Source organism: Oryzias latipes, chromosome 20, assembly GCF_053564925.1.
Source record: "Oryzias latipes strain Hd-rR chromosome 20, Olatipes_Hd-rR_3.1".
NCBI classification, from domain to species: Eukaryota; Metazoa; Chordata; class Actinopteri; order Beloniformes; family Adrianichthyidae; genus Oryzias; species Oryzias latipes.
In genome coordinates, this window is record NC_136256.1 from 17,269,025 (window position 1) to 17,281,353 (window position 12,329).

A 12,329-nucleotide genomic window follows, 5' to 3' on the forward strand; every position below is an offset into this window, starting at 1 on the left:
AATACACAATTCAAGTTTACATATTTATTCATACAAAATTACAAAATACACATTCAATGTATCATACAAATAAATCTTATCATCCGCTCATAACATTTCCATTCCCACTACATCATCAGCAAGCTGAGAATTTAGCTTTTTAAAAAGTTTCTCTATGAAAATTTGCTTTTTTTTAAATCAGCAAGTGAAATCAAAGCAACTGACCTGAAAAAAGTTTGCTACATTTCATTTCCTGTTAGAATGTCCAAGCACATACAAATATATTTTTGTCTGTTATTGGCAATCATTGTTTCCAAAATGGAGCAATTTATTTAACCCATCTTTAGAAAACACACCAACCCTGTCAGAGGTTTTGAACAAGAACTTGTCTTGGTGTTTTCACCGACCTATCGGTTTCCGCCATACTTGGATGTCCAGTCCACCCTGCCGTGCACAGTTTGGACAGCTGGGGCTTTGCTCAGGAGATTTCCTGAAGTTTTTCCCAGAGCTGCATAGCTGTTCCCTTTCACCTGATTCCAGTCGGCACGCCTCCTCCAGCCTTCAAAATCTGGAGAAACATGGATTCCACGCGTTTTTAGTTTCTCCAAACTCACAATCAGAAATGTGACTGTGTTGGCAGACTTAGAAACGTGTTAGAAGAGAAAATCAAAACCGTTTTGTAACTTAAATTTGGATGAAATTAAGACAAAAAAACTGAATCACTAGTTGCCTAAAGGATGTGAAAGTACCTTCAGCAGCTTCATTGAGTGATGAGTTGGATATGGGTTTGAGTTTTGCAGATTTATTCTTTTCTTTTTTATTATCAGGTGAAGAAGAGGAGGGGCTGACTGAAAGAGTGAGGGAAAGTAGTGAAATCAAGTTGGAGTAAGTGTCAGAAAATAAAACAAAGGGAAAGAATGATTCCTAAAGAATGCAGCATATAATCAAGATTTTGAGAAACAGCGTGTTTTTTTTAATAAGATAATTAAGGAAGAGGTTAAAGCATAAATCATTTTGAAGTCTCTTTTTGCTGATAAGAAGCCCTTACTTGTATGCTGGCCGCCCAGGGGAGCAAGCTGGATCCTCTGTCCCACTGAGCCCACCTCTTTCTTCAGCAGGGATGGGATGTAACCGGTGGACAGGTTGTACTTGGTGCTCACAAAATTTCCTTTAATTAAAAGAAAAACTTGTATAAAGGTTGTTTTTTTTTCTTTTTGATTACATGCAGAACTGAGGAAATTTTGATTTAAAAAAAAAAAGCATGAATACAAAAAAAGAACAAAAGTGAGGCTGCTGTTGCAAAGGTTACAGGACCAAAAAAAGACACTTCCTTGTTTAAGCAGCACAACAAAGCAGCTTGACCCAAAGGACAACATTCATAGTGTTTTCCAATGATTTCTTTTGTGTTTCTCCACTGGAGGTCTCACTTCTCGGGTCTTATTTGCACCTTTGTCTTCTGCCGAGCTTTTTTGCATTCATTCTGATGTTAAGTTACTATCTTGAATACCGAGGCTGCCTCCCTGGATGTTTGACATACTTCAAACCATTCACTGCTCTACAGTTGAAATGTTTACACAACAAGCTGCCTTAGTCTCCATGAAATACCTTTGGACAAGTCGATTTTCTCCAGGATTCTTTCTTTGACAATCGTTTTCTCTGGTGTGCTATCCGAGGATTTAGTGGAGTTCTCTTCTAATCACACATCCAAGAGTTTATGGAGATGCAGAGAGAGGAGAGGGAAAAAAAACCCAAAGCAATGAAAGGACAGAAAAAGAGAAGATCAAATTAGGAGACTTAAAGTGATAGTCAAATAAAAGGAAAGCAAACTGTGTGAAGGAGGAACAAATGAGTGGAGGGGTGCAGCAGAGAGCACTTGATCTTCCACAGACAGCCTTAATCTCATGAATGGATAATGAAAGGTGGAAGGGGCAAGAAAGGAACACATATTGAGTGTCTGCCGACATCACAAATGATTTATAGACGCTTCAAGTAGCTGCAGACAGTTTAGCCCAATACTAATGCTTTCAGACGTGTATTTATAAATAATTATTAGCCTCGACCTCTGCTGCTCGTGGGCCATGAAATAGGAAGCATAATATTTTAAAGAACTAGAGGACCCTGACAGCTGCTGGAAAAAATGAAACATGTTGATGCCTTTTGTGAGGCTCATGGTGAGGATTTAAGCTGAAGCCTCCAAAAGAATTATTTCTAAGATCAAGAAAATGATGTAAAGGAATGTAGTAAGGAATATTTAATAAAAGGTTTTAGCACCAAAAAAGTGAACAGCTTTAAAAAGTCTAGACATGTTTGCATGTCATTAAACTGCAGCATCACTATAAGATTATTTAGTCTGATAGTCGGGCTTTTCTAAGAAATTACGCCTTCTACATGTTTGCGCTGCAAACCAGGATTCCCTGCTCTGTGCATTGCACCAAAAAACCTTTAACCCCCCTGCATAAGGTCCAGGCAGCCTTTACCTGCGTTTGCTCTGCTGAAATGTAATCCTTTTCCAATAGGAGCTAATGGTTTATTTAAAGCGTTTGAGGAGTTCTCCCACAGGTCCCGCAGTGTCATACCACCCAAGTCCTTATCTCCAGAAGAAGTCTCATTCTTGCCAATCAAGCCTTAAAGCAGCAAATAAAATAGGAATAAAGCTAGAGCTGAATGAATTACTACGATTTGATCCTCTAAAGAATGTAAAAGATGAAAAGAAAAAGAATTTGTACATACCTGGTAAGTAACGGGACTGGCTGAGATAGTGCTGCCTCGCTGCAGACCCAGGGAGGCTGGAATCCATTTGACCAACCTTAACATTGCTCGGAAGCTTAGTAACGGTGCTGAAGGAGTACAGAGGTTTCGGCTTCTTTGGCCTACAATGAGAATTCCGCTTTATGGCATTGATGGCTTGATAGCTTGTGTTTGACCATAAAGATGCTTCAGCACTCACTGAGGACACTGCTCTTTGACATTCCCATCTTCGTCTGCATTACCCAGGCTGGGCTTCTTAGAGTTGGAGACTGCAGACTCTGATTGGTCAGAATCTTCCCAGCTGTCTGTTGTCTTGGCAGCCGACTGTCCCCAGCGGCGCCGGCCGCTTTTCAGCAGCGCAGTACCACTGCCCCCAATGCTGTTCTCAACGTCAGCCGGTGCTGCTTTCTATAGAGGACAACATCATTGTCTTAACAACTACTCAAAGAAGGGGAAAAAGGTCATTCTGCCACCTGAAACATATCATTGTCTAAAGCGACTCACCGTGTGGCCGAGTCCTCCTGGTTGACTGTCCGTCTGAGGCAGGGCGATCTGCTGAAGAGGCTGATGCTGCTGGTGATTTCTGGAGGAAGTGGTGGAGGCTTTGGACTCTGATGAGGACTGCAGGGGGTCTGTTTTAGACTCAGAATTCTGTTTCTTGACCATCGACCTGTTCTGCATCTTTTTTAGCTCCTGGCTTTGAGGTCGAGGTCCCAAGACCTGACCCACCTGGAAGTACGGGTAACGCAGGGCCTAGTCGGAGAGAATACATGGACACATTTGACAAAAAGCCACTTAAATTGTAGTTTTTAATAACATAAACTTTAGGATTTTTTTTTGTTCAAACTTCTGGTCTTATACCTGTGCAGCAGTTGGCCTTTTCTTTGGATCCCATTGCAGGAAATCCTTCATCAGGGCAATAGCTTCATTGCTGGCGTTAGGGATGAGGGTCTTTAAATGGGTGGGCACACATTGGGGGAAGCGAAAGTTCATAGCAGATGCTAGTTGGTAACCCTCTGGCCATTCAGTCTGAATGAGGAAAAACATTATCTTAAATATCTATATTTAATGTGCAAAACCAGGTTTTCTTTATATGCACCATCTAACTTTAGGCTAAAACGTAAGAATCCATATGAAAATGGATTTGCAACAAATTGCAATATGAATTCAGATTTTTGATATGATAAACGATGTTTTTGATTGACATCTGGGCTTTGATTTAACTCTCCTGCCTTTCCCCAAATATTGTCTTCTCACCTTTTTCACCGTGCCCAGTACTTGACAGATCTTGAAGATCTCATCCATTTCACTGTTTCCTGGGAAAAGAGGCCTGAGTGTGTAAAGTTCAGCCATGATGCAGCCCACAGCCCACAAGTCAATGGGAGAGCCGTAAGTGGAGGATCTGAGAAGAACCTCTGGAGCACGATACCTTAATATGAAAGAAAAGAAATGAGTAATTTGATCATATTAGCTTGAAAATCTAAAGTAAAGAAGTGCTTTTATGGGTCTATCTTGTATTGAACTTGTTTAGTCGTTCTTAAATACTCACCATCTGGTTGACACATAATCTGTGTATGGGGGTTTGGAGCGGATCTCTCTAGCCAGTCCGAAATCTGCTATTTTGACAAGTTCTGGGCCCATACACAAGAGATTCTCTGGCTTCATGTCTCGATGGAAGAAACCTGTGTAAAATTATTCCCAAAAATTACTTTAAAAGACTGTACAGGTATTTTTTAGAACAGTTTTTATAATAGTTTCTAAATAGGTTATAAAAATGATAATTTGATTTGATTTATTTTTATTTCAAGCATTAATTGTAGTCAATATAATAAAAACATCACACAGATTGATCAAACTCATTACAGAAAGGGTATAATGCATAGATAATAAAGTAATTATAACATATATACATTTCTTGTTATATAAATAGCTGTATATATTTTAAGTGTTAACCTATGGATCAATTTGCTAAAGTATGAGTGCAAACAAAACCCAATCAATGTGTAAAAAAAGTCATTATGAACATAAAGAAAAACTAGTGTGAACACATTTGCAACACAAACATATTAGCAATAAGTTGTACAGTGACAAGACCGATTCACACAAAACAAAGCCACTACACAGCGGTCTACATTGTACGTTTCAAAGAAGCAACAGAAAGAAAAAGATGCCATGCTTACCATGCTTATGCACAAAAGCCAACCCAGACAGCACTTGAAACAGGATGTTCCTAATTTCATTTTCCGAGAACATCTTATTTTCTCTAACAGCACAGCAGAGACATAAAGGAGGGAAGGAAAAAAGGAGAAATTTTGAGAGAGAAAAAGTTGCAGGAAAAGGGAAGCCCAGAATACACTGTGAATGTTATTTTAATTTCACATTAAAGTTATTTATTAATTCAACGGTTACATCACACTCATTCATCATGCAGAACAACCTAAATCAGTTGCAGAAAACACACAGCAAAGCAGCCACAGAGGGTTCACATACTACAAGAATTAGATGAAAGGTTCGATTAATATTGTGTTGGGTTCATTTATATAATCTCACCCTATGGTATGAAGAAATTCATGAACTTTGAAATGATAAAAATTCAGAATCTTGCAGGATGGAACCCCTGTGACACGCTTGCAAACAGGAGGAGGGTGCGGCATACCTACCATGTTTGTGAATAAATGACAGGCCTTGTAAAATCTGAAAGCTTATATTTCTTATCACTGACTCTGGAAACTTTTTTATTCTGTAAACATAAAACCAACATGCTTTTTTAAGTAGACAGTATTATTTTCTCTCTATTACACAACCAAAGGCTGTACCACCCTGGGTGCTTGGTGTAACTCTGTTGTTATCTCTAACAGCAAATCTCAGGTGTGTTTTGAATCGTTGCACACTTGTGGGAATCTAATCTAAAGTCAAAGTATTTTTCCACAGATGCAGCTAGGCAACAGCTGTTTACAAAATTTATTGAGAGAAGGAACTGCATGATGAGGTGACACAAATACTGGAATAAATATAAATATACTGGAAATCCCTGGATTCAACTTACAACTTTAGTGTTTAGCTGCTTTTTACTTCTGGTAGACAAATAATTTCCCAACCAAAATGTTTGCCCTGTAGATACTTTTCCTACCTGTCCTTCATCAGCTGATACAGGTTCTCCTTCATGTACTCGAAGACAAAGTAGAGGTGATCGTTCTCTCTGATAACCTCTTTTAGTTTCACCACGTTTGCATGGTTCAGCTTCTTCAGTGACTGTAGTGATGTTGTGGAAGATACAAAAGATTAAAAGAAAAAAAACAGTATTTAGTGCATCTAATTGACATCAGATTTAGTGTAATGTTACGTTCACACAGGCGTTGTCAGCGTGCGTTCAAGCGACTACTACCAATGTAAAGTCTATTTAAACTCGTGGGTTTTGGACTTCCGCGTTCAAAATTCAAACATTCATGCATCGCTACACAAGTCTTTAACCCTTGTGCTATCTTAGATGACCCCACCCTTACTTTGACGTGTTATTCCTACCATGACAAAGGTGGACAAGGTGGAAAGATTTCATGTAATCCATGGACACCAGTGAGGATCACAAATCATTGAAGAAAAAAGGTTCAGCGCACTGTCTAGTGCAGGGGTGTCAAACTCATTTTGGTTCGGAGGCGACATTCAACCCGTCTGATCTCAAGTGGGCCGGACCATTAGCGTAAAGGCAAAATAACAGCTTTATTCTTGTTTTTTTACCCAATTGGAAAACATGCCTCAACCAACATGGTAGCCTAATCATTTCTTATTACACATTCATTCACAGAGGCCAATAGATCTTAAATAAAATTAATTTCACTTTAAAAAATATTGCTTTATTGAATTTTAGACAGAATGAATATTTTAAATCTGACACTGAAGCAATCCTGATAATAAATTCAAGAGGGGCTACAGAAAAAAATGAAACATCTTCCTAAAATGTAAACGTCCAAACGATGACAAAATTACACTAAATTAAACTTGCAAAAATTTGTGAACATAAGAGTTTGGAGTTAACCTCCTTTCTCTCCTGAAACTTCACAAGACCGTCAATATCAGGATTGAAATCCTGTGCAGAAACACATTTACTGTCATTCAAGTGTGCAAAACACAATGAAATGTCCATTATTATTATCATTAATTATTATAAGAATCTTTTCCTGGTTTCTGCCTGAATTTTGTGGCAACACCTGCCTTCTTCCTGACCTTTGATGGGGCGCCATCAGTGACCAAAATTACTTCATGTGACCAGTTCACTTCAACATCGTCCAGCACACTAACTAGAGAGCTGACTACGTCATCAGTTGTTGTTGTGTCCATCAATTCAGGAAACTCCACTGTGACGTCTCTTCATCACCTCTAATAAATATGCACAGCTGTATACATCTGTGATATTGGTACTTTCATCAATAGTGACTGAAAATACAATAAATGACTGGATTCCTTCATATGGCTGCCCATGTTTCCTCAGAGATGTTGGATCTAAAGTGGTAATTCTTGACAGACTCATGTTTAAGGTCGACTGCTTTTTGGGAAGACTTCTGCAGCCTTCAGCTTTTTTCAATAAGTTCACCATCAGAAAATGGATTGGATGTTTGGTCCAACTTGTAAGGTAGCTAGGTGTCACTGCTCCATCACTGACATCACGGCTGCAGTAAATCCAGATGGTTATTTATCGGTCCAGCTAATAGTTGCTAAATCTTTTTTTTTCTTAACCGCAAATGGTGAAACTTTTCTTTGTGGTGAGTCTCATAGTGGTGCTGGATGTTATATTCTTGGAAAACCTGTTGATGACATACCAAGCATGCAGGTTTGCATTCAGCTCCGTGAACAAATAAAACGCTTTCCATTTTCCTGGAAAGCTCAGGACTTCACTTCAACCTTTTTTTTCTTTTTGACAAAATTTTGGTCATTAGGGTGTCACTACTGATCATCCTTCAGTGTTGAGGCTCACAGGGAATTCACAGAGTTATGTTGTTTCACCTGTTAAGCTTTTTCTTTTCTCCCCCTAGTGGTGGATTTGCGCATTTCGGTTATTTCTTTAAAAAATCATAACTCGCCACAGGAATTGACTAGAAACTTGCTTTCTTTTTTAAACATCCTTATGAATTTTACTCTTCATGTGTGGGCCGGGCTAAACCACCTGGCGGGCCGGAAACGGCCCATGGGCCGGATGTTTGACACCCCTGGTCTAGTGGGTCTAGATGACCCAACTCCCAATGGTAAAGTGCCTAGGATAGCACAAGGGTTACGTCCAATTTCAGGCTCTACGTGTTGAAATACGTTGAAAGTTAAACCAGTTTGACCAATCAGAGACTCGGATTTGGAAGTGAGGTGTGGGTAGCATTCTTTTCAATTCATGGAAGTTCCACTGGTTTGAAAATTGATCATGGGGGAGAAATTAATAAATAGGTTTGAACAGCTTCAAAATTTTGCACCAAGCCTCTTCTATGTGTAGGTACATGCACTAGTATCAGGGGTGAACACCAAGAACCCACGTTTAGCGCATCCTTTACTGTACAACACATGCCCGGTGTGAACGTAGCATAAGAAATGTCTATGATTTGGATAAAATCACAATTTCCATTTGACATACTTTACAAAAAATGCTGCTTGTTCAAGAGTAAAGATTTCCCTTCTTACCTTCACTTCTCTTAGGTTCATGCACTCATCCCATGAATAAAATTTCTTCTTCATCCTGGAAAAAGACAAGGAAAAAGAACAACTCTGGAAAAATGCAAGAATGCAACTGAAGAAGATGGTGACACAACCATCACTGTATCCAAGACACATCATAACACGGGAACTCTCTCAACAGCACTCCTTTGTTTGACTTAATTAATAATTGAGTTTTTTGGACCTGTTCAAATTTCTATTTCAACCAATTATGTTAAAAAAAGAAGAAGAAGAAAACCAAAAAGTCAAAGAAACTGTAGCATTTAGTTAAAAAGGCATGTAGATCAGCACATGTGTTGCCATGTTTGTGAACACAATACCAGCTGGCGTTCACTTCTCTTCCCCAGTCCACATTGTGTCTCCATCCCTCTGGAATTACGTAAGCGTTTTAGAATAGCACATATCCATTTCTCCTAGTTCCCTCCTCAATGCCAGCAACCTGAAACACCCTCCCCCCTCCACTTTCTCTGGCTTTTATCAAGACCGCACGTATTTTCTTGCACAGTAACCAAATGGTCAACAAGACACATCTCCCTGCTTTCTCATTTATTATTGACGCTTGAGACTGTGTCGCAGAAGCAAGGCAACGCAAACCGGTTTGGTTGCTTACTTATGCTGACAGGGAAACTGAATTTGTCAGACTATCTTGGTCCTATAGTCTTCTGGTTTTATAGGGCAGTTTAGATTGGAGGGAAAAGTTTTTAAAATACAGGAGCTACACAAAAATAGCAAAAGTGATTTTTTTTTTGCCGTTGTTTTGTTTAAATACTGTAAATGAGAGATGGCTAGTTTTATTCAACAAATCATTCGAAAAGTTTAAAATAAAAAATAAACGTCCTTTTTGTCAAAGTTTCGTTGATCAAAAATTTTCATGGTTTAACCTCATTGTAGAGCAACATCCTCACTGTCAAGTGGAATGATTTCCATTATTCTATCAGGATTTTACGTCTCAGGATTTTAAGAAAACCTTAAAAATGATTTGTTAATAACAGAAATGATCAGACCCACCTCTTAATGGCCACATATTCTCCAGATTCGTTGTTTCTCCCCATCAGCACACTCCCATAGGTGCCATCACCCAGCTGCTTCAGGGTGGTGTAGCGATTCATCATCTCTTTCAACAGCCGCCTAATGTTTTTTCATTGATCAGATCCGTCTTTCTCGTGCTCTTTTGCTCCTGAAACTTGAGTTTAAAACTCAACTTTTTAGCAAATCCATTTGACATGCAGGTCAGGGAGCGATGGAACTAAAAAAAAATTAAAAAAAGGTTAAATGTTACAAGCAGAATTCTGTAAAGTGAAGCCCCTCCTCTATACTGCCTTCAACATCTATGCAACAACTGAAAGGTTGGGCTGTTTGTTTCCTGCTCTTCACCAACTGAGGAGGATTAGGTACGTGCCACGTTAGTGTTTGCAGGAGGCTCCGACATGAGCACCCAAGGGAGATGACATGGCAAGCCTCAGGAAGATTAAGCCCAACAGAGATGCAAATAGGATGTTACATCACCAACATGCACCTTCCCCAGGCACCCTGCTCGTCAAGAGGATTTACCTGACGCCACGGGGCCACACCAATCAGACTGCTGTAATACCTCTCAGTCCAAAACACAATCTCCATCAGCTGCTTTGTTCAGGCATCATGAAAAACAACTGTTATTTGTGGATGGTAACTGTTTGCAATCCAAAGCAGCAATAGCCTTAGCTTTTATAAATATGACTAATCAGACCTCCTCATTAATTAAGTAGCTTCCGAGCACCTTTAAACACAAAGTTAATAATTTTCCATGGATGCATCACATCCGGATAAAAAGGCTGTTTTGGATCTCATGAATAGATTTTTACGTTAAAAAAAAAAAAAAACCAACAGAATAAGCAGTGACAGGGAGATGGCCAAGTAAGTGCACTACTAGATGGTTATTATTACAAAATGATTATACATTTGAATTGTTTAAGTCTCAAACAACAATAAAAAGCAACTGCATCCAGCCAAATAAAAAAGAAATAAGATTTATTTTTATTGACTATACACTGGAATCCCTTTCTGACACAAATATTAGATATGGCTCACATAACAGAGTAAAATTTAAAAAATGTCAAAACGTGTCACCTGTTGTTTCAATTGATTAGAAGAGAAAAGAATTGAATTTAATAAGTGAATGTCACCACAGAGCTCTATTAAAACAGTAAATAACACTAAAAATACACTAGTTACGATAATAATCATACTAATTTTGCACAAACAAATAGAATTTAAAACATCAAAGAAAACCAGGCAAATCCACTGGGCTGCTTCAAGAACGGGTCTGTAATCTGCTGGGGACGGATTTAAAAGGAATTAAGATCCACAACCCACATGACCTTAGGGAACTAATCAAGGTTAAAAATACACATGAAGCACAATGGAAAAATACAAACATGGCATTTTATTTTGTCCGGAGCAAAATAGGATCACTGAATCGTAATTGTTTACATTGCAAAACTTTTATTTACTGTATTAAGGAATTTGAACGGAGTATTCATAAATGATGTTCGTAGAATTAGAATTTAGGTAAGAAAAATAATAGTGATTATAGTAATATAATGATATTAATTACTCATAGATAGATAACGTTCATGTCAGGCTTGTGGCGTTGATCTTTCTACAGTAACGAGGCGGGGGTGTCCCCCCTTTATCTTATAGTCCCTGTCAAACTCACCAGCTAGAGGTGTCGCTCCCTCCCTCAGCCGTTGTCTGCCACAGGTGATAGCTGCTGATAAAGAGAAACTCGGACACAGTAGGGGCTCAGCTCTCACGATAAGACCACGGCGTGTGCGCTCCAATTCTCCATGGAAACGCACACAGCAAAGAGACGCCTGTTTTGGCCGTCGGACTCGAGGCGTAAGTCTCTCCCACGCAGCCGCAAAGCATCATGGGTCTTAAACTTAAACTCCGCGTAAATCGAAATCCGAATCTGTTCATGTTTGTAACGCTGGTTTTAACGTTTTCCCGAAACATGATAATGTGCAGACCAATAATAAAAGAAATACATAAAAATGCATCACGTAAAATCCCAGCTATAGGATCTATTTTTATTTGTTGTTTTGAGTCTGTTTCCATGTGAAACGACATTAAACCAAGTTTATGTGCTAGTACTAGATACATACTATTCTTTTTTTTCTTAAAGCTTTTAAAATATTCTAGAAAATGCAATTATTCAATATGCTCGTTTAAGCAGTAGCAATTAGCAACTTCAACCATTAGATGGCGCCACGTGGTCATACAATCAAACACTGTAAGTCTTGCCCTTAGTTTATATTTGTTCAACACTTTGTCTTAATCTATTACATTCACGTAAAAGAAGAAAAAATATTTAGTCTACCGCATTTGTTTTACCACATTTTATTAAACAGTGGAATAAAAGTCGTTGTTTTTACAAACTGCTAAAACTAAGGCAGTAAAAAGCCATCTAAGTTTATATGCGCCACACTTAACGGGATATATTTGGTGAATCCAAGTTCAAAGCCTCCTGGCATGTTTATTTATTTACTTATCTAACTGAATAAATTCATCGCATCGTGCTTTGACAAATTAACCCGTTTGGGCCTCATCATGGGTGTTGCTGTGCATCCCCTCACTGATAAGATGATCCATTTGAGCTGATTACTGCTTTATGCGCATCCATCCTGCCAAGCTGGAACTATGGAACATGCTGACTAAACAAAAATCGACTAAATCTTCCAGGTTTCTCACCTTGAGGAGGTTAAAAAAAAGTGTCCGCTTTTCCTGGGAAAGGTTGTAGGTTTCCCGCGGAGCAGGTTAAGTCCAGGAGCAGAAGAAGGGGGCGGGAGAGAAGGGTGTAACAAGTGGGAATTGACCATAAGAGGCTTACCGCGGTCGTTAACTCCTCTTTCTCTTTGGCCTTGTCAACGCTG

General features: G+C 38.9%; 1 protein-coding gene across 14 annotated transcripts; it reads right to left on the minus strand.

Annotated features, from left to right (window-relative positions):
• Positions 1-9: 9 nt before the first annotated feature.
• On the minus strand, positions 10-12,293 carry mak (male germ cell-associated kinase). 14 transcript variants are annotated; one of them, XM_078938939.1, is made up of 17 exons: positions 11,114-11,302; positions 9,427-9,664; positions 8,386-8,440; positions 5,858-5,979; positions 5,388-5,467; positions 4,908-4,990; positions 4,277-4,409; positions 3,985-4,156; positions 3,589-3,756; positions 3,232-3,480; positions 2,927-3,135; positions 2,710-2,849; positions 2,457-2,603; positions 1,585-1,671; positions 1,028-1,147; positions 729-827; positions 10-547 (listed from the first exon to the last, which is right to left on the minus strand). In XM_078938939.1, the coding sequence occupies exons 6-17, from the start codon at positions 4,978-4,980 to the stop codon at positions 387-389; spliced, it is 1,758 nt and encodes a 585-aa protein (XP_078795065.1). In that variant the 5' UTR covers positions 4,981-4,990; positions 5,388-5,467; positions 5,858-5,979; positions 8,386-8,440; positions 9,427-9,664; positions 11,114-11,302; the 3' UTR covers positions 10-386. The 14 variants fall into 14 exon arrangements, with proteins under 14 accessions (XP_078795065.1, XP_078795069.1, XP_020568069.1 ...); XM_078938943.1 differs by lacking the exon at positions 729-827 and having other exon boundaries at positions 11,114-12,293; XM_020712410.2 differs by lacking the exon at positions 4,908-4,990 and having other exon boundaries at positions 11,114-12,291.
• Between the last annotated feature and the right edge of the window lie 36 nt (positions 12,294-12,329).